Source organism: Eretmochelys imbricata, chromosome 4 (genome assembly GCF_965152235.1).
Source record: "Eretmochelys imbricata isolate rEreImb1 chromosome 4, rEreImb1.hap1, whole genome shotgun sequence".
NCBI lineage: Eukaryota > Metazoa > Chordata > Testudines > Cheloniidae > Eretmochelys > Eretmochelys imbricata.
The window spans coordinates 125,375,108-125,397,792 of NC_135575.1; the positions used below are offsets into that span (position 1 = coordinate 125,375,108).

General features: G+C 42.6%; 1 protein-coding gene across 3 annotated transcripts in view; it reads right to left on the reverse strand.

The window, feature by feature from the left end:
- GRK4 (G protein-coupled receptor kinase 4) overlaps positions 1–22,685 on the reverse strand; it is a 78,413-nt gene that overhangs the window by 54,793 nt on the left and 935 nt on the right. For 2 of the 3 annotated variants that reach the window (XM_077815894.1, XM_077815893.1), the window contains exon 2: positions 982–1,077. In XM_077815894.1, coding sequence (XP_077672020.1) covers positions 982–1,033 — 52 coding nt within the window. In that variant the 5' untranslated portion in view covers positions 1,034–1,077. Of the gene's footprint in view, positions 1–981; positions 1,078–22,685 lie in introns of those variants that run through there. The other variant, XM_077815896.1, reaches the window with a different exon arrangement.

The window sequence follows — 22,685 nt, forward strand, 5'->3', positions numbered from 1 at the left end:
TCCTGGAACAAATACGAAATCAGCATCTCTACCCTTCCTTCAGAGTGTATGCACACTAATGATGCACATTAAGGAAAAGGGTGTGTTTTTTTAAATAGGCATGTCCAAGGACAACTGGATCTTGAATTTGGGAGCCTGCCAAAGTGGGTTTGGTATGTTTTTCTGGTGGGCAAGGGAATAAAGACCAAAGAGAGAAAAGGGAGGCAGGGAGGACAAGAGAAGGAAAGAGAGAGAGAGAAAGACCAAAAGCAGAACAAGAGGGGGGGAAAATGTGGATTACAGTATTAAACAGTATAGTTAAATTTTGTGGGTGGGGAAAGAAAGCTGATAGTTCCTGTTTGTCTTACAGATGCCAAAGCTGATTAAGAAGTTTCGTCTTGATAGTTTTATTTGCAACATCTGTGTCCAAAGAAAGAATTAATGCACTTTCATGGTAGCTTGATGCTTACACAGAAGCTTTTCAGTTCAAAAGGTTTCCCACTGAAGGGGTTTACATTTTAATTTCAGTTCTTCAGAGCTGATTTAAAGAGGCTTTAAAAACATAAACAAAAGAAATATCCAATCTGAGGCAATTATAGGTTATTGCTTCAGAAAGGCATGTTGTCACAGTCACAGCAGTATACCCAGATTTCCTTGAACAGGCCACTCTAACATTGTTGCTAGTAACTCGTTAGCATCTGCAATTTTAACATTCTGATGAAGATGCTTCGTTTTTGTGATTTAAACCAGAACATAACAATGTCTTTAAATCACAAGTTAATGAGATTTCAGGAACAGTTTTCTTGGGCACAAATCAACAGTAGCTGTGACGTTTGGTTTCCCCTCAAGAATTCTCAATTAAATTAGAGGACTTGAGGTAGGATTACAAACTAGCAAAATATCTACTCAGAAGCAAGAAGAAACACCTTCATTGGATAATGACATACTCCCACAAGAAATCAGACTTGTGTATTATATACACACACACACACACACACCTACCGATTGAATGTCTAAGATCTTCACAGAAACTGAGATGTGGTAACTTTAGCATTTCCTTCCATTTCTTACTGCGTCCATTCCGTTTGCCACACCCTCCTAAAAGGAAAACAAAGCCCTATGTAAACAAGAGTGGTCTACAGGTCGATCCAATGCTACAATATGCTCTCTTTCCTCTGCAGAGCATATATTGTGATCTTGGGTCATTCTCATTTCTACAGAGAGGTGCCAGATATTTTGCAAGTGGATTGGACTATTTTTTCCTGCAAGCAAGATTATCTAAACAAGCAAATGTGAGTCTCATAACAATTCCCTCATTGTCTTTAATATCTCTGGTGTATTCCAATTTTCTACCATGTGCAAAAATGTTTAGCATCCAGGCACTTTGTACTTGCATGCAGAACATCATCCTTCTGAACCCATAATTCAAATTAACTCTTAAAATTAGACATAGGATTGTGACCCACCCACAAGATCAGAAAAACTTCCATCTATCCAGCTGTGCATATTTTATAAGAAAATTCACAGCTTTGGAGAATCTGAAAATATCTAGGTATATCCAGCAGGTTCAGGATAGGCCAGAAGTCTATAGTGGATTTCCTTCCTTTATTAGCATCACAATTTCAATATCATATTAACAAGTGTGTTTCTATCATTAATCTTTAAAGTAAATATAATCCCACATGTATATTCTGATGCCATACAGAGTTCAATCAACATCTTGAAGGTGCAATTTCAAAGGGTCTTCAAATGCATCTGGCTCCCTTTACCTCCCAAATGGTTTTTGGTTTTATTTTTGTTTTGTTTTTTTTTAAAAAAAGGAAGCAAAAAAGTTACAGAATAAGGAAACAATGCAAGACTGAAGAAGTCAAGAAATTATGACCATTAAAGTTAAGGAATTAAGCACACAAAACTCAGGTTTTACTGCAATGTTAAAAAAACAAATTGTACATGAATAGCCTTTTCTATTCCATTTTCCATGTAAGAATAAGCATTAATACTATCACTATTATGACAGCACACAGGGGCCCAAGTCATGGACCAGGATCTCGTTCACCACTGTACAAATACATACTGTATGTTTTATCGTACAGACTATATAATATACAGGGTAACCAACATGATAGAATTAACCGCTGTAGAAACTGAACCTTTTGAAGGCTATCAACTTTGTTGTTATATCAAGAGTAGTTTTTCACATTTCATAAATACAAACAGGATTTCTTTATTAATTATCTCATGAAAGTATATTTAATTCACTTATTGTAAGATGAAGGTAACAATATAAGAGATTTTAACTTCTCTACACTTAGACCTTAAGATGTCTATTTTCTTAACACAGTGAAGATGTGTATATGTATACATTTTGTGGAGAGGCTGAATGATCAATAAATATGATCATTTTAAAAGATTGTTATGAAATGTATCAGTTTAGGTATATCAAAATATTTTACAGATATTAAATTTCATGCTTCACAGAGGTTTTTAAAAAGCATTTAATTTTACATACTGAACCAATACAAATGTGTATCTGCATGACAGAGCAGAAGCAGACAGTGAGACATTTTCGAAGCCATATCCTTTAGCAATGAAAATATCACAAGATACCATTAACCACACTTGGGAGGAGACAGGAAGGGTAGCTGCGCACAACACAGTTACAGGATGCATTAGATTTACCGCAGTGTTCTGTTTTTCTCTAGCTCTGCCCAGCCTCAAAATTCACCACAAAAAGGTGCAATATTTACAAGTATCTTCCCTACCAACCATCCCAGTTTAGGAGGATATCTTCAATGCTCCAGTAAAAAAAGTTTAACATGTCTGTCTGTCTGTGTAATCTGATCTTTGAAAGAGACCCATCTCTAGTGGGAGAAGTGGGGGGCCTGTGAATCCAGGGGAGGTCAACTTTGAAGAAAAAAGGGCCAAGTGGGGCAAGACTATGTATAGTAACATGTCTAGGAACCCTAACAGCCATGCATGCGCTAGGTTCCCAAATGCCCCGTTGGTCTTGGGTCCTGCTGAACTAGTTCTCTGTTGGCATTCTATTGTTAATTTTCTAAAGTGGGACTGACAAGACAAAGATACTGCAATTGCAGTTTTGAACAGGCAATGTTGTATGAGGTATCAAACAACCCAGTTAGTGTGTTTGATGGCACACTGTCCACCTATAGCAAATGGGGAGGAGACATGCTTTGTGATTGCAACATTTTGTTGCAGAAAACTTCTGATCTAGGACGTATGCTAAATAAACCAGCTTCTAAAGACACAAAAAAAGTAAGGTTTCAGAGTAGCAGCAGTGTTAGTCTGTATCCGCAAAAAGACGACCAATAAGACCATTGCACTGATCACCGTAGTTCAGGCCTCAATACTGGTAAATAATCAAGAATGCCTACTGGTACTTTGCCCCAAATATTGTGAGAAATTTGTAAGTCCTTTGTTCCTCAGTTTACAAAAAAGGGAATTTTTTAAAGATCACCATCCAGTCACATTCATCCTCCTTTATAAAGTTGAACATCTTGTTCATGATATACTACAGTCAACAGCTTATTTGATTCACTGCAACCAGCCTGGTTCTATGTGCTCTGGTTCCTATTATAATTAGGAACATATCTATAATAACATGCAAAGAACAAGTCAGGCTATCCAGTGTTGAGAATGCCGAATGCATCAACAGAGGATCCAACAAGGTTTTTTGGTTTTATTTTTTAAAAACAACTCTCTTAAATACGCTGTTTCTGTTAAAAATTGTGCAGGAGGGCAATTTACTTTTCAGCTGAAGACTCATCTTATTGTGCATCTTGTTACACTTCTGTAGCAATTCAAAACCAGCTATAACTGAGGCTGCAACGATTATGGTGTGTGACAATATCTATTGATTCCAGAGCTCCTGCCCTGAAATCTCACTGAGAGGTGCTTCAGATAAATTCTTATAGAAAGACATGTGCTCTGCTTTGCCAAACAGAAATGATGAAACTGACAGGTTCTGAAATCTCTGCTTTATGGCTGAGCAACAGGCTTCAAATGTAAGAGAGTCCTAGTTAAACATAACACATGAAGGAAGCAACTGAATACTGACAAAATGTGCAAGTGCTTATATACAGAGTCTAAATACTAAGATGGGCGAACTAGAATGCCTGGCATTAAATGAGAACATTGATATAATAGGCATTAAGGAAACTTGGTGGAATGAGGATAATTAATGGTGCATGGTAATACCAGGATACAAAATACACAGGAATGACAGAGTGGCACCATATGTGAAAGAAAGCAGAGTCAAATAAGTAAAACATCTTCAGTGAATCCAACAGTACCACAGAATTTCTACAGATAGAAATTCCATGCCTGAACAATAAGAGGATAGCAGTAGAAATATTCTACTGAAGACACAACCAGTACCGTGACAGAGACTGTGAAATGCTCAAGATTATTATTGCATTTTCTGCCTTTGTAGCCACTCTAATGGAGGATTTCAAAATAACCCCATATTAACTGGATGTGTGTCATCTCAGGATGGAATGCAGAAATAAGGTTTCTAGACACAATAAGTGACAGCTTCTTGGAGAAGCTTTGCCTGCAACCCACAAGGAGAGAGGCCATTCTTGATCTAGTCCTAAGTGTAGCACAGGATCTGGTACAAGAGGTGACTATGATCGCTGTTACTGAGCAGTTCACCTGTAATGTAATTGAATTTAACATCTTTATAGGGGCAAAAAATTCCAAAGAAGCCCATCACAGTAGCATTTAACTTCAAAAAGGGAAACCACACAAATACGAGAAAGCTGGTTAAATGGAAATTAAAAGGAACAGTCACAACGGTGAAATGCCTGCAAATAGTATGGAGACTATTTAAAAATATCTTAGAGACCCAAATGAAATGAAATTGCATTGGTCTTCACGACTGAGGATATGAGGGAGATTCCCAAACCTGAGCCATTCTTTTTAGGTGACACATCTGAGGAACTGTCCCAGATTGAAGTGTCATTAGAGGAGATTTTGGAACAAACTGATAAACTAAACAGTAATAAGTCACTAGGACCAGATGGTATTCACCCAGAAGTTCTGAAGGAACTCAAATGTGAAATTGAATAACTACTAACTGTAGTCTGTAACCTATCATTTAAATCAGCTTCTGCACCAAAATGACTGGAGGATAGCTAACGTGATGCCAATTTTTTAAAAGGGCTCCAGAGGTGATCCCGCAATTACAGGCCGGTAAGCCTGACTTCAGTATCGGGCAAACTGGTTGAAACAACAGTAAAGAACAAAATTGTCAGACATACAGATGAACATAATTTGTTGGGGAAAAGTCAACATGGTTTGTGTAAAGGGAAATTGTGCCTCACCAGTCTACTAGAATTCTTTGAGGGGGTGGGTCAACAAGCATGTGGACAAGGGTCATCCAGTGGCTATCGAGTACTTAGATTTTCAGAAAGCCTTGACAAGGTCCCTCACCAAAGGTTCTTCAGCAAAATAAGCTGTCATGGGATAAGAGGGAAGGTCCTCTCATGGATCGGTAACTAGTTAAAAGATAGGAAATAAATGGTCAGTTTTCAGAATGGAGAGAGGTAAATAGTGGTGTCCCCTTGGGCTCTATACTGGGACCAGTCCTATTCAACATATTCATAAATGATCTGGAAAAAGGGGTAAACAGTGAAGTGACAAAATTTGCAGATGATACAAAACTACTCAAGATAGTTAAGTCTGAGGCAGTCTGCGAAGAACTACAAAAGTATCTCTCAAAGCTAGGTGTCAGGGCAACAAAATAGGAGATGAAATTCAATGTTGATAAATGCAAAGTAATGCACATTGGAAAACATAATCCCAACTATACATATACAATGATGGGGTCTAAATTGGCTGTCACCACTCAAGAAAGATGTTGGAGTCATCGTGGTTAGTTCTCTGAAAACATCCACTCAATGTGCAGCGGCAGTCAAAAAAACAAACAGAATGTTGGAAATCATTAAGAAAGGGATAGATAAGACAGAAAATATCATATTGCCTCTATATAAATCCATGGTATGCCCATATCTTGAATACTGCATGCAGATGTGGTAGCCGCATCTCAAAAAAGATATATTGGACTTGGAAAAGGTTCAGAAAAGGGCAACAAAAATTATTAGGGGTATGGAATGGCTACTATATGAGAAGAGATTAATAAGACTGGGACTTTTCAGCTTGGAAAAGAGACAACAAAGGGGGGATATGATTGAGGTCTATAAAATCATGACTGCTGTGGAGAAATTAAATAAGGAAGTGTTATTTACTCCTTCTCATAACACAAGAACTAGGGGTCACCAAATGAAATTAATTGGCAGCAGATTTAAAATGAACAAAAGAAAGTATTTTTTCACACAACGCAGTCAACCTGTGGAACTCTTTGCCAGAGGATGTTGTGAAGGCCAAGACTATAACAGTGTTCAAAAAAGAACTAGATAAATTCATGGAAGATAGGTCCATTAATGGCTATTAGCCAGGATGGACAGGGATGGTGTCCCCCGACTCAGTTTTCCAGAAGCTGGGAATGAGCGACAGTGAATGGATCACTTCATGATAACCTGTTCTGTTCATTCCCTCTGGAGCACCTGGCATTGGCCACTGTCAAAAGACGGCATACCGGACTAGATGGACCTTTGGTCTGACACAGTATGGCAGTTCTTATGTATGCTCCAATGAAACAAAAACCACACACACACACAAAAAGAAAAAAAAAAAAAAACCACCCACCACCACACACACAAGCATACACAGAGTCAGAGGACCACAAAAAAAAGCCATAATGGCAAAACAGAGTAAAGAAATGGTTAGAGGCAAAAAGGCATCCTTTAAAAATTGGAAGTCAAATCCTAGTGAGGAAAATAGAGAAGATCATAAACTCTAGCAAGTCAAGTATAAAAAGGCAGGCCAGGAAAGAATATGAAGACCAACCAGCTAAGGACACAAAAACTAAACAGCAAAACCTTTTCAATATATCAGAAGTAGGAAGTGGAGAAAGTGATAAGGAAGTGTTATTCACCCCTTCACACAAAACACAAATCAGAGGTCACCCAAGGAAATTAATAGGCAGCAGTTTTAAAACAAACATGTGGAAGTATTCCACACATCATACCATTAAGCCGTGGAATGCATTTGCCAGGGATGTTGTGAAGGCGAAGAGTATAACTGGGTTAAAAAAAGAATGAGAAATTCATGGAAGATAGGTCCATCAATGGCTATTAACCAAGACGGTCAGGGACGCACACACTCTGTCTCCCCCTAAACCTCCAACTGCTACAAGCTGAGACTGGATGACAGGGGAATTGTTCACTCAATAGTTGCCCTGTTCTTTTCATTGCCACAGAAGCACCTGGCATTGGCCACTGTCAGAAGACAGGATACTGGGCTACATGGACCATTGGTTTGACCCAATATGTCCATTCTTCTGTTCTAATTAGCCACTAGTTTAGCCTCTCTCAGATGTATCTATGGGCTAGATAGGTCTCCAACAGCAAGTGATACACCTTCATATGGGGGGGAAAGAGGGGGGAACTGTTGTGAGAATGACACTATGGTTATGACTGAAAAGGCACTTTAATAAGAACAAGTTTTCAAGCACTTAAGAGTTTCCCAAAAAACATTACCCCTTGGGATGAAATTTCTCATGTTTACTTTCAGTGTAAAGAGGCAGAGAGGGGGGTGCAGACTCTGGGGTGGGGCCAAAAATGAGGAGTTCAGGGTGCAGGAGGGGGCTCCAGGCTGGGGCAGTGGGTTGGGTTGTCGCGGGGGGGGGTGAGGGCTCCGGCTGGGGCTGAAGGGTTGTGGGTACAGGAGGGTGCTTTGGGTTGGAACCGAAGGCGGGAGGGGGATCAGGGCTGGGGGTTGGGGTGCAGGAGGGGGTCGGGGTGCAAGCTCTGGGCGGTGTTTAACTCAAGCAGCTCCCAGAAGCAGTGGCATGTCCCCCCTCCGGCTCCTACACAGAGGCGCAGCCAGGCAGCTCTGCGCGCTGCTCTGTCCGCAGGTGTTGCCCCTGCAGCTCCCATTGGCTGTTGTTCCCAGCCAATGGGAGCTGTGGGGGTGCCACTTGGGGTGGGGGCAGTGTGCAGAGCCCCTTGACTGCCCTCATGCATAGGAGCTGGAGGGGGGACATGCCACGGCTTCCAGAAGCTGCGTGGAGTGGGCAAGCCCCCAATCCTACTCCCCAGCTGGAGCTTGAAGGCTGGATTAAAACATCTGGAGGGCCAGATGCGGCCCCCGGGCTGCAGTTTGCCCACCCTTGCATTAGATCATTTTTGAGTTATCAAGGCATGATACATTAAATGTTTCCAGCTGTTTTTTTAAACATTCAACTAATCATTTTTTGAAGAAAAGATGGCTGGTTTTTTTGTCTACCTTATATGAGTCCTCAGTGAAAAAACAAAGATGTTTGTTGCAAAGAAGTCTTATACGTGACAATGAAGAAATCTTGTTTGGAAATAAAGTTTAGGAAGCTGAGCATATTTTTCAAAGCAGCAGATGATTTTCCTCTATACAGTCAGCCAGAAGGTGGTCACATTAATGTGCATTTATTTCAGTGATTACACTACTCCTTGTCTTTCTGGCGATAGGCAAAAGTAAAGAAATTGGACTCTGTACTATATGATCAAAGTCTTTATTAGCAAAGTAATGGTAAGATGCTCCTAAGTAAATCCATAAGATCTATGCGATAGGATTCAGTGACTAGCGCAGGGGTGGCCAACCTAAGCCTGAGAAGGTACCAGAATTTACCAATGTACATTGCCAAAGAGCCATAGTAATACGTCAGCAGCTCCACATCCACTTCCCAGCCCCCAGCACCTCCCACCTGCGGGCGGCCCCTACCAATCAGCGCCTACTCCCCCCACAATCAGCTGTTTCATGTGCGCAGGAGGCTAAGGGGGGGGAGGGGAGAGGAGTGAGGGCATTGCAGGCTCAGGGGAAGGGGCAGAGTAAGGGCAGGGCTTGGGGCAGAGCAGGGGGTTGAACAGCGAGCACCCTTCAGCACATTGGAAAGTTAGCATCTATAGCTCCAGCCCCAGAATCACTGCCTAGGTAAGGAGCCACAGATTAACCTATGAAGAGTCACATGCAGCTCAGGAGCCACAGGTTGGCCACCCCTGGATTACAGCACTAGAAGACTTTGGGCAAGTCACAATATCTATTTCTCTCTTAGTTTAGCCACCTGTATATTGCAGATAAAGATCCTATCCATCTTTGAAAAATACTTGAACTCTATGGTTCAAGAGCACTCAGGAAGTGCAATACTATGGGTTCATGTTTGCTTCCACAGAAATACTTGCATAACTAACTCCAAAAGCCAAACAATCAGATAACATTAGATGAGAAAGCCAAGTCAGCCCCACCCAGCAGAGCTCTGAAAGCACACAACTGTATCAAAAACACACTACGTGCCTTTATCTGAATGTGATCGAAGGCTTGGTCTTCATCATTTTTGAAAAAGTTCAGTGACAGGAGATATAAGGAGAACACAGATACAGAGTTACAATTCCCCTCCATCAGCCATAAACTTGCATAGTACATGATTTACAGGCTCAAACCCAAGAGTATATAGTAATACACAGCACTTTGGATACCCACATGGCCCCACAGCATGCCAACATTTAATGGCTGACTTAGAACAACGCTTCCTCAGCTCTCGTCCCCTAACGCCCCTACTCTACTTGCGCTATATTGATGACATCTTCATCATCCATGGGAAAGAGGCCCTTGAGGAAGTCCACCAGGATTTCAAAAATTTCCACCCCACCATCAACCTCAGCCTGGACCAGTCCACACAAGAGATCCACTTCCTGGACACTACAGTGCAAATAAGTGATGGTCACATAAACACCACCCTAAACTGGAAACCTACTGACCACTATACTTACCTACATGCCTCCAGCTTTCATCCAGATCACATCACATGATTAATTGTCTACAGCCAAGGTCAAAGATACAACCGCATTTGTTCCAATCCCTCAGAGAGAGACAAACACCTACAGGATCTCTATCAAGCGTTCTTAAAACTACAATACCCACCTGCTGAAGTGAAGAAACAGATTGACAGAGCCAGAAGGGTTCCGAGAAGTCACCTACCACAGGACAGGCCCAACAAAGAAAACAGAACACCACTAGCCATCACCTTCAGTCCCCAACTAAAACCTCTCCAGCACATCATCAAGGATCTACAACCTATCCTGAAGAACAATCCCTCACTCTCACAGACCTTGGGAGACAGGCCAGTCATTGCATACAGGCAGCCCCCCAACCTGAAGCAAATACTCACCAGCAACTACACACCACACAACAAAAACACTAACCTAGGAACCTATCCCTGCAACAAACCCCGTTGCCAACTCTGTCCACATATCTATTCAAGGCACACCATAATAGGACCTAACCACATCAGCCACACCATGAGGGACTCATTCACCTGCACATCTACGGATGTGATATATGCCATCATGTGCCAGCAATGCCCCTCTGCCATGTACGTATTTTTCTCTACGCAAAAGAATAAATGGACACAAATCAGACATCAAGAATTATAACATTCAAAAAACAGTCAGAGAACACTTCAACCTCCGTGGACACTCAACAACAGATTTGAAAGAGGCAACTCTTCAACAAAAAAACTTCAAAAATAGACTCCAACGAGAAACTGCAGAACCGGAATTAATTTCCAAACTGGACACCATCAAATTAGGCCTGAATAAAGACTGGGAGTGGATGGGTCACTTCAAAAACTAAAAACGAATTTCACCATGCTAATTTCCCCCTACTGTTACTCACACTTTCTTGTCAACTGTTTGAAATGGGCCGCCCTGATTACCACTACAAAAGAGATTTTTCCTCCTGTTGAAAATAGCTCACTTTAATTGAATTGTCTCCTTAGAACTTACCCCTCAGTTGGTAAGGCAACTCCCATCTTTTCATGTACTGTGTATATATATCTTCCTACTGTATTTTCCACTCCATGCATCTGATGAAGTGGGTTTTAGCCCACGAAAGCGTATGCCCAAATAAATTTATTAGTCTCTAAAGGTATGTCTACACTACAAAATTAGGTCCAATTTACAGAAGTCGACTTTTATAGAAGCAATTTTATACAGTCGATTGTGTGTCCCCCCACTAAGCGCATTAAGTCGGCGGAGTGCATCCACAGTACCGTGGCTAGCATCGACTTTCAGAGCGTTGCACTGTGGGTAGCTATGCCACAGTTCCAGCAGTCTCCGCCACCCATTGGAATTCTGGGTTAAGCTCCCAATGCCTGATGGGGCAAAAACATTGTCGCGGATGGTTTTGGGTACATGTCATCAGTCGCCCCTTCCTCTGTGAAAGCAATGGCAGACAATCATTTCGCGCTTTTTTTGTGGGGGGGGGGGCGATGCCTGCAGACAAGAGCCGTGTGGAGCCGCTTGCGTACTTCCGCCTAGGAGACGGACCTGCTACTGGCTGCTTCCAGGGCACAGCATGGTCCACAGTGCCAGGACAGGCAGGAAGCCTGCCTTAGCACCCCCGCTGCGCCACTGACCAGGAGCCACCCGAGGTAAAACTATGCCCCAACCCTACGCCCCAATCCCCTGCCCCAGCCCTGAGCCCCTTCCGGTACTCCAAACACCGCACTCTCATCCCCACCCCAGAGCCTGCAAAGCCAACTCAGAGCCCTGACCCCCTCCTGCACCCCAACCCCCTGCCCCAGCCCTGAGCCCCCCCAACCCAGAGCCCCCTCCTGCACCCTAAGCCCTCATCCCTGGCCCCACCCCACAGCCCTCACCCCAACCCTCTGCCCCAGCCCTGAGCCCCTTCCACACCCCAAGCCCCTCATCCCCAGCTCCGTTGCTTCACGGGCATCAACAATTTTCTTCAACTGGGTCGCCAGAAAAAAAGTTTGAAAACCACTGCTCTAGATTAACATTAATTTACTCATCTCACACATCAATTCCTTATTATCCCCTCAGAACGGAGAAATAGCTACTTCTCCCAACAATCCCTTACAACAGGGGTGGGCAAACTTTTTGGCCCAAGGGCCACATGTGGGTGAGAAAATTGATTGCAGGGCCAGGGCAGGAGGTTGGGGTGCGGGGGCGGTGTGCGGGTGCGGTGTGCAAGAAGGGGCTCAGGGCAAGAGGTTGGGGCAGAGGAGGGGTGCAGGAGGTATGAGGGGGCTCAGGTCAGGGGGTTGGCGTGCAGGAGAGGTGTGGGATGCGGCAGGGGACTCAGGGCAGGGAGTTGGGGTGCAGGGTGCAGGAGGGGTTCAGGCTCCGGCCCAGCACCGCTTACCTAGAGCAACTCTGGGGTGGCAGCGGCGCGCACTGCGGCCAGGGCCAGCTCCCTGCCTGCCCCGGCCCCGCACCACACCACCCCGGCCAGCACCACATCCTTGCGCGGCCCCTGGTGGGGGTGGGGGGAGCAGCACGGAGAGCTCCACATGTTTCCCTCGCCTGTGGGTACTTTTCCCGAAGCTCCCATTGGCCACAGTAACCCGTTCCTGGCCAATGGGAACTTTTAGGGGAGGTACCCACAGGCAAGAGCAACATGCGGAGCTCTCTGTCCCCCCACTCCCACGGGCTGCAGGGACATGGTGTGGCCGCTTCCCAGAGTGGCGCAGTGCCACGGTGGTGGCAATCCCGCGGGCCGGATCCAAAGTCCTGAGGGACCGGATCCGGCCCACAGGCCGTAGTTTGCCCACCCCTGCCTTACAAGGACAGAAAGAAGAGAGTGAAATTGCTTTTTCAAACTGATCAAACTTTCTAACATCTTTTATCTCAGAATATTCAATAGGTATTCACTTGCCTTGACCAGAAGATTTCTGCAGGCTGTGAAGCTATAGAGATAATCCACAGTATGACCAAGGCCACAATTTAAGACAGACACTGTAGAATTATTCTGTTTGTAGACGTCAAGTTTGAGACTATTTGAGTGTTAAGAACAGCAAAAAATTGGCAGATGTACCAGTCCCTCTTGTATAAGCAAAATGTGTGCTAGAAGCAGAATATGTTAAAAGCAATAATGAAACCAACACCGAAGAAACAGAAGCATCAGGGAAGGCAAGTTAATTTCTCTCTTTCTATTTCACATTACTCGGTATGGTCTTTGATGAACTGACAGGATGGAATAGTTGTGTGAATCGGATACTTCCTTACAAAAGCCAGAAAGGGAAAAAAAAAAAAAAAAAAAAAAATCAGGAAGTGACCTTTTTAGGCTCAAACTTTTTGGGACAGCCTGTAGAAAGGCTGCTGTATTTGATTTTTTTTTTTTTTTAAAACAAAGAACTAGAAAAAAATTTATCCCATCTTCGATCTGGATTGTAGAGACTTAGTGCATTAGATTTTCAAAAAAATTTGTATAAAATGATGTGCACAATAACTCACAGAACCCACAGCTGAAGCCGTGAGAACAAGTAATTGGTCCTTTACATCAACTGCATGTCCAATCTCACTAATCATGTGAACAGTTAGAAATGCTAATGCATAAACATTTTAGTTTGTGCAACCACTATACATAATTTACAACTCTCCCATATTCCCTCAGACCTGCTCATCCAGTAAATTTACTTAAGTTGAAACTAGGGTTAGCTGATCTGACCTAGAATTTAGTATTGTTATTTTACAATAGGATATAAACTAACGTAACTGTGGACCACATTCTATTGTAATGCATCCAGCAGAGATATTTAATTAACAGGATGAAGTGGAACAAAACAGACGCAATTTCAACTTTATATAGATAATCTCTCACCCTCCCAATTATTTTTTAAAAGTGTTTTAAAATCCCAAATCTGATTCTGTACCTATGCTCTCAGGCATTTATAATAATTTATATTATGCTAGTATTGCAGGCCCCAAGCAGGCTTAGAGCCAGTCATGTAGAGCAATGGCTCTCAACCTTTCCAGACTACAGTACCCCTTTCAGGAATCTGATTTGTCTTGTGTACCCTAAGTTTCACCTCACTTCAAAACCACTTGCTTACAAAATCAGACATAAAAATACAAAAGTATCACAGCACACTATTACTGAAAAATTGCTTATTTCCTCATTTTTACCATATAGTTATAAAATAAATTAGAATATAGAATACAGATTCTAAAAAAATCAATATAAATATAAGTACTTACATTTCAGTGTATAGTATGTAAAGCAGTATAAACAAGTATGAAATTTTAGTTTGTAGTAACTTCGCTAGTGCTTTTTATACAGCCTGTTGTAAAACTAGGCAAATATCTAGATGAGTTATTGTACCCCTGGAAGGTCTCTGCATACCCCCAGGGGTACATGAACCCCTGGTTGAAAACCACTGATTTAGAGAATAGGGTAGTATCTCTTTAAATAGATTGGGAGACTTCTCTGAAACATATAGCACAGTGAGCACCACTAGAACACCCAGAGCAGCAATGTGCATAGGTAACTAGGCCTTGTATATTGTGTATATTTAGTAAACATATTTATTTGGACCCCACTATGCCCTTGTAATTTCTTCTTACTCTTATTGTCATAAAAAAGGGCAAAAGTCAAGACAGCCCCATTGTGCATAGTGCTGTACAAACACAGGAAGACAGGTTCTCTGCCACAAAGAGCTTACAGTCTATTTTAAAACATGATGCAAATAAGTGAGTATAACAATTATTATTAGATGCTCTTATGCCTTCTGACACAAGGCAACCCAGTCTTTCCACCTCCTTCTGTCAAATGCCAAGTTTCTTACTTATAGACAGCTCCATCTTACTCAATGGTTTGCTTATATGTCATCTGTTGTCCTTTCCCTGCTTCCCTCATCTTCCACCAGGTGATAGCCAATCAAGTACTTGCCTAGGAATGCAGTTTTCTGACATTTACACATGTCCGAATCACTTCAGCCTTCTTTCTTGAATCATTGTCTCTGCAGTCTACTGGCCGGTCCTTTATAACATATCAGCATTGGTTATTTTATCCCACCAGCTGACACCAAGGTTTCTTTACAAGCATCTCAGATAGAATGCATTAAGTTTTCTGTTGTGGGTTTCCTAACATTTGCCAAGTTTCAGAAACATAACAATATGGGTATCACAATAGCTTGCTCTTATAATTTGTGAGCCAACTTGTTCCCATTCTTGTAGAGCTTGTGCTGCCTTTTTGTTGAGAAGTACTCTAACCCAGTGCTAGCTACTCAAAGTCGTGGTCTGCAGTGCCTGGGACCCGAGGCAGCACGTTCTGCTCGCGCCGGCTCCGCTCCGCTCCCCACGCGCTGCCCCAGCTCATGCTAGTTTGACCCCAGCCACCGCAGCAGCAGCTGCCAGCGACTCTGCTGCGGCCGCTGCCATTGACGGGGTCACCCCCCCTTCTCTCACCCTTATGCCGCAGAGAGAAATAGGCGCTGCCTAAGCTGCAACATGTGTAATGTATGTGCATGTTTCCTGCACATTGTGCCATCCATTCACGCTGCCCCCGCCCAGCCCCGAGCAGACAAAGCCCACGGACACACTAATAAGGAGAAGACTTGTTAATCTCTAGCAATTTCTTGGGCTTGGCTGCCACCCCCTCTCTTTCCTTACCCCCTCCACCCCACTCCAAAAAATAAAATAAAATAAAATAAAATAAAATAAAATAAAATAAAATAAAATAAAGTAGCCCCTTGATGCTGGAAGACAGTTTAGTACAGGTTTGGGGAGAGGAGGATTAATTATTATTGTTGGTGGCGGTGTTGTTCCGTGAAATTTGACAGCATTTGCACTGATCAGCGGAGCTGGTGGAGTAAAAAGACACTGTGACAGGTTGTCGGGTGGAGCGGATAAGCCCCCTAAAAAATGTCTGCAAACTTTTATTATATTCATTATATTGTTTCCAACATAAATTAATATTACTATGAATGCTCAAATAATATTTTCTTGGATCGTAAACGAATAATGGTCATTTTATACTATCCGCACAGACATACCACCTTTCAGTCAGTCTTCAATATATTTAAATGGGAACATCTCTGCGAGTACGCCACACTCTCATTCCAATTAATACAGTGAAGAATGTTAGTTTTTCTGATCTGATGTGCTACGTGCCTATGCAAATACAATAATAATATGGCACAAATATGTTAACAGTCCCCGACACATTGGAAAAAAAATTGCAGTCCGCCACATCAGATAGTTTGAGAAGCACTGCTAACCTCCTCTATGAGAGTATAATCTTCCTGAATAGAGTACTGAGATACCATCAGAAAGGAGTCTTCCACATCCAGCCCATCTTACAGTTATTTCCATAACTGACATATATACATTTTAAAATATGTATGTATGTGTCAGTTATGGAAATAACCTTGAGATGGGCTGGGTCTGGAAGACACCTTTCTGATGGTATCTCAATACTCTATTCAGGAAGATTATACTTTGGATACGATGGCCTGACTCACAACCATGGGACCACAGGTCCTTATTCAATATATTCAGAGCTGCCCACTTTATGTATCAAGTATCCTCATCCATCACCTGAGGGATGCACTTGGTAGCTTAGGATACCCCAAACTATAGAAGGAAAAGGGGAAAGGGGAAAGGTAGCAGTATTTACAAGAGCTAAAAATGTCTTTTTTAAATGAAAGACTAGATTCTGCAGAAACTGATGACATTCACCACTGATAAGTGGATTTTCAAGACCTGTATGTTTTTATAATACAGATGATTAGAGTGTATGAATCTTTATTTACAGTCCCTGAAAGCACAAATTTGTGTATACCCCAGTCTCACGTGCCCATATGCTCTCAAGAAATAATATGAAAGGTTTTGTTCATTTTTCTGTCAGTTATTGGGGCTTAGAAGAAACCCTCCCCATTGGAATTTGTTTCCTACTTGCAAGGTCTAGTAGTGTGTACATGTCAGAAGATGTCTGCCCAGGTATCACCACCTATAGTATCTCGAGATAATAAGAAATACCTGCTTACCTGAGACAAAATCCTGCTTGCCTTAAATACAGTAGTCGTCCAATTGACTTCAAAGACACTTTTTGCATAGGAGATCAAATGTGTACTCTGGGGCAGGGGAGGGAGGGAGGTCATTTAGTCTTCAGAAATAGAGCACCTAAACTGGTAGAATTCCAACATCAAAACAAGGAAATGCACAGCCTTTAACCTCTTCCTACACTAATACTTTCCTAACAATTGGCCTTATGTTCAGTCAGACTTAGAGCTGGTCAATACTTAGATTGACCAGCTATGTTGCTCAAGACAGGTGTGAAAAATTCACATTTCTGAATGACATAATTAAGCCAACCTAAATCCCTGCATAGACAACGCTACATCGAGGGAAGAATTCTTCCATAGACTTAGCTACTGCCTCTTCAGAGGCCAATAACCTCCCATCAGCATAGGTAATGTCTACACTGAAGCACTACAGCACCGCAGCTGCAACACTGCTGCCGGAGCGGTGAGTTATATGGGCCCGTGGTGCCTGTGCTCCAGGAATATTCAGAGCTTGTGGGCACGCCTCCACCAATGTTCGGGGCCTCCTCCAATGTCTCTCCCCCGGCCCTGCCTGCCGCCCCCATGCGCCTGACCTGGAGCATCTCCTGGCCCTGCCTGCTGCCCCCAGGCAATTTAAAAGGGCCTGGGGGCCACTGCCACCACCATCGCTCCACGCCACTCCCAGAAGCAGCTGGCACATCCCTGCAGACCCTGGAGGGGAGTAGTGTCTCCATGCACTGCCCCCACCCCAAGCGCCGACTCTACAACTGCTGCCAATGGGAGCTGCGGGGGCAGTGCCTGCTGGCAGCGGCAAGCAGAGACCCCCCCCCCCCGGCCCTCACACCTAGGAGCTGCTGCCAGAGGGGTGTGCAGGTCACTATCGGGAGCCACTAGAGGTAAGCGAACCCCCTGCCCCAGCCCAGAGCCCACACCCCTCACACAAATTCCCTCCCAGAGCCTGTACCCCTCACCCCCCCCCGCACACCAAAACGCTGCCCCAGCCCAGAGCCCGCACCCCAAATCCCCTCACATACCCAAACTCCCTCCCAAAGCCTGTACCCCAACCCCCTGCCTCAGCCCAGAGCCTGCACCCAAACTCCCTCCCAGAGCCTTAGGCAGGTGGGGGCGGGGGCGGGACTTGGACCCGTTCTGGGCACCACCAAAAATTATACAAACCTGCCACCCCTGGCTGCTGCTGTGCCACTGTAGCGTTTCAAGTGTAGACAACACCTTAGACATCTAAGTTTTCTTCATACTGCTTTGGCTGTATGAAGTGAGTGTAAATGGGCCCAATGCATTTAAGAGGCACTCTGGGGGCCAGAACCTCAGCTGGTGTAAATGGATATTGATTTCAATGGAGCTATGACCATTTACACCAGCTGAGGATCTGCTCCTCTGGAGTATTTATACACCATATTACTTTAAGCAATGAAAAGAGGAGCAAGATGAAGATATACATTAGTGTCATGAAGGAAAGCATCTCTTTTTATTTGCCTTTTGGGAGACTGAAATGAATCTGAGGCCTACATATTTATATTTAAAAATGTAGCAAGCTAGTGAAAGACCCATAAAACTAACAAATTATCGACACAAAAAGCAGTAACAGAACAAGAGCTAAATGGCTTTTCTGAACTTCTACAAAATTCTTTCAGAATAATCAGTTTATATTTGATAAATTATTTTCCCCCCCTTGGATTCCCTCTTCATGTCTTCCAGGAAACCTAATATTTCATGAAACATTTTTGCTAGAAAAAGCAGTGTAAGTGTAAGGATTCATTTCCCCACTTTATTGTAAAGGTAGAAGTAATCCAACTATTTTTTTCTTTTAAATATTAAAATCCCTATAGGAAAGTTATGTATAAAAATTTACAATTTCTCATGAAATTACAAGCATTCTGGCTTTGCTCTCATAGCTCCCATAATTGATTTTACACTTGTACAGCCTTTTACCTCAGTTGCTTATATAGTACCTAATGTAGTGCCCACTACATTCAAAGCAGCTTTCTTTATAATTTCTCTTTTCAATAGCCCATTACTTCCACCAAACAAGGGGTTTTTTTTCCAGAAAAAAAAACAAAAAAAACCCAAACCCTAAATATCTGAAGTGTTATTTCTATTTCTTCTGATGATCATTTAAGTATTCTTAATGTGGGGGAGGGGGTTGGGGAGGGGGGGGGGTTGGGGGGGAAATCTCCTTACCCTCCCACATACGTATAAAGCCATGACACCCCAGTTTGATTTTTAAAAGAAATAAATAAAAGTATCACTGACACAGATATAAGCCAGGCAGATTTCTACAAGAATGTGAGGTAGGACCAAAGTACATAAGAATGGCCATACTGGGTCAGACAAAAGGTCCATCCAGACCAGTATCCAGTCTACAGAGAGTGGCCAATACCAGGTGCCCCAGAGACAGTGAACCTAACAATGATCTAATGTGTAATGATCAAGTGATCTCTCTCCTGCCATCCATCTCCACCCTCCAACAAACAGAGGCTAGGGACCCCTTTCCTTACCCATCCTGGCTAAAAGCCATTAATGGACTTAGCCTCCATGAATTTATCCAGTTCTCTTTTAAACCCTGTTATAGTCCTTGCCTGAGGAGGTTGTGAAGGCTAGGAGTTCCACAGGTTGACTGTGTGCTGTAGAGTAACAGGAAGTCCCGTCTGGACATAATGGCCAGACATAGCAGCTAGGCAATAGCTCATCTTGTAAGTTATGTTAAAAGAAGTTAAAAACTACAGTGAATATTTCCCCATATAAGGAATTGCTGTAGTTGCTACAGGGATGTTAAATAATCCTGAATGCAGAAGAGGTGGTCCACATGACCATATTTTATTAAAATGTGATCCATGCTGTTCCAAGGAACTCGTCCTCAATGACAAATTTGGAAGACAAATTTGGAGTTTCTAGACTCTGCTGTTTTTGGATATAATGTGAAAACATGAAGGTGCTAGGGGGAAAATTGGACTAGTGGATTAATAAAGACTGGCATCATTGTCAAGCAGACTGAATTATAAATTTAGCGATACACGTAAAGGCATATTATGCAAAGATCTCGGGAGACAATCAAAGTCTTTAGATATTCAGTGACTGGGATAATTGTGAGTTTAACTAAAATTCAGTTAATTTGATTTTATATTTTAAATTATTCCTTCTGATTCATTAAAGCAAACCATACTTTAAGCAGCAAGTGTTTCCATACCCACACATCTCTTCTAGATTGTCAACATAGCATCAGAAACACTTTACACTTATTTTGACAAACAACTGGCAGTACTTTTGTACTATCAACTGCCAACATCATTAGAGCCAGCCAAACAAAAAAGAGGAAAGAATTCAAAAGTTATTTTGTTTGAAGTCATTCTTAGAAGTCACAAAATCTGATAGGTTTCAGAGTAACAGCCATGTTAGCCTGTATTTGCAAAAAGAAAAGGAGTACTTGTGGCACCTTAGAGACTAACCAATTTATTTGAGCATAAGCTTTCGTGAGCTACAGCTCACTTCATAGTCACTCATAGTACTCATAGTAGCTCACGAAAGCTTATGCTCAAATAAATTGGTTAGTCTCTAAGGTGCCACAAGTACTCCTTTTGCATGTGAGCTGTAGCTCACGAAAGCTTATGCTCAAATAAATTGTTTAGTCTCTAAGGTGCCACATGTACTCCTTTTCTTTTTGCAAAATCTGATAGTTTCAAGCCAGCATGAAGCATGGTCGAGTGATCTGATTTAGAGTCTAAGGCTATGTCTATGCTACGGACCCTACAGTGGCACAGCTGTACCACTGCAGCTGCACCGCTGTAGGGTCTCCTGTGCAGCCGCTCTATGCCAGCAGGAGAGATCATTCCCACCAGCATAACTGAACCATCCCCAACAAGCAGTGGTGGCTATGTCTGCAGGAAATGCTCTCCCACCGATATAGTGATGTCCACACCAGTGCTTTTGTCAATGAAACTTGTGTCAGTCAGGGGTGTGTTTTCTTCACACCGCTGACTGACAAAAGTGCTCGTGTAGACACAGCCTGAGAGTCAGGAACTCCTGAATTTTAACAAATACTTTGAAGTAGACCTTTTCTATGGATTTGACCAAGGCATGCAACACCTCTGTTTCAATTTCTTTATCTGTGAAACACAGATAATAGCCATCTACCTCACAAGGGTGTGAAGGATTAGTGTCTATAAAGTGCTTTTAAGATTAATGTTTTGCCTATCCCTATCTGTCATGAGAAAGTCTCAAGTTAGAAGAGTTGTGCAGTCCATAATTAAGAACATAGTCCCTTTTCCTCTATCATGGCTTTGGGAAGTGGAAATGGGTTTAACTTTTCGCAAGAGCACAGTAGAGTAGGAAAAGTAATTAGCAAATTCAAGTGAAATATTTATGCTCTAATAAAAGTAATGTAACCTGCTCCTATCCAACTTCATGCAATTTCCCCATTTCACAGCATGAATTATTGATGTACTCCAACATTATCTGAAAGATCGTTGGAGCTATGCCACTTTAGACCAACTGAGGATTTGACCCTTTATGTAAAAAGCAGCAACTATGCACGTCCCTAGTCTCTCCTGCCCCTTCACACTATGCAATGAGAGATGAGACAAACCACAGCGGGAGGAGGAGATGTCTCAGAGATCTGGATGGTTTTTGCCCCACCTGTCCAGCTCTCTCCAAGTGAAAAGTTACTCTATTTCTTATGCATCCATCACCACAGTATCCGAGTCAGTTTCATGCACTGGCAGCCCTCACACCAACTCAGGATAAAGGGGACAGCAACTAAGCTAATGTGGGGTGTTCCTGATGAAAGCAACAAAAGAGATCTTCCCAGGACCAATGAGTGCACTCCACATGTGGCAAATACATTACTGTTTGAGCAGCACTTTGAAAAATGTAAGACACATCAGGATGCCTCCAGGACAAAGACCTAAGAGACTGAAGATAAGTGATCAGTGATCAGGATTCCAAGCCAAAATATGTTGTGCTTGCTCATCTCTATATAAGGGGGAAAGGGAGAAAAATACAAACATAATGTTTACCCACAGTCATTACTACTCACAATAAATTTAATCTTGGATAGGACTGGTCATATCAAGCCAGCTGCTGTCGAACTATAAATCTGAGAGTACAGTAAAAACTCTCATTCTGGTCAGTCATACCATCATAATTTATTCTATATTTAGTGGAATCTAAACTAAGGAGGCAACCCTATGTTAAGCAGCCACTTGAAAGTATTCCCAGTTACCACTCTATCCTTAGTGGGACCTGGCTCCAAGCTCTACTCTGACCACGTGCTGTCCACACGCTCCCCATTTCTTAGATCATTCCAATGCAAACTCCAAACCCAGGCTGCAACACCACAGATGTATATTTTCAGAGGAACTAATCACTCATCTAGGCTGAGGCAGTCTTTTTAACTAACACTGGGAGATGTATCAACATTGTAATCATTATTCTACTTTCTAAGCTCAATTTCAAAGCTGAAGACTGATTTTTTTTTTTTTTGGTTCAGGCTGCTTAAGACAAATTTCACCGGATACACATACAGTATACATGCCAAACCCATTTAGAGTGGGAGTGACTTGCAAAACTTATAGGGCCAGATTCCTCCACCCTTACTCACTTTGACTCATCCCACTGAAATCAGTGGGACTACTCAGTAAGCTACCCAATTAAAAGTAGGAGGATCAGGTCCAAAGAGAACAAGAACAGTGGAGCTCAGAGCCAGGATCTACTAAGGGCAAAGAGGGTAGTCTGAAAGCTTTCACATAGCCACTTATGCAAGTCTGGGGAAGCT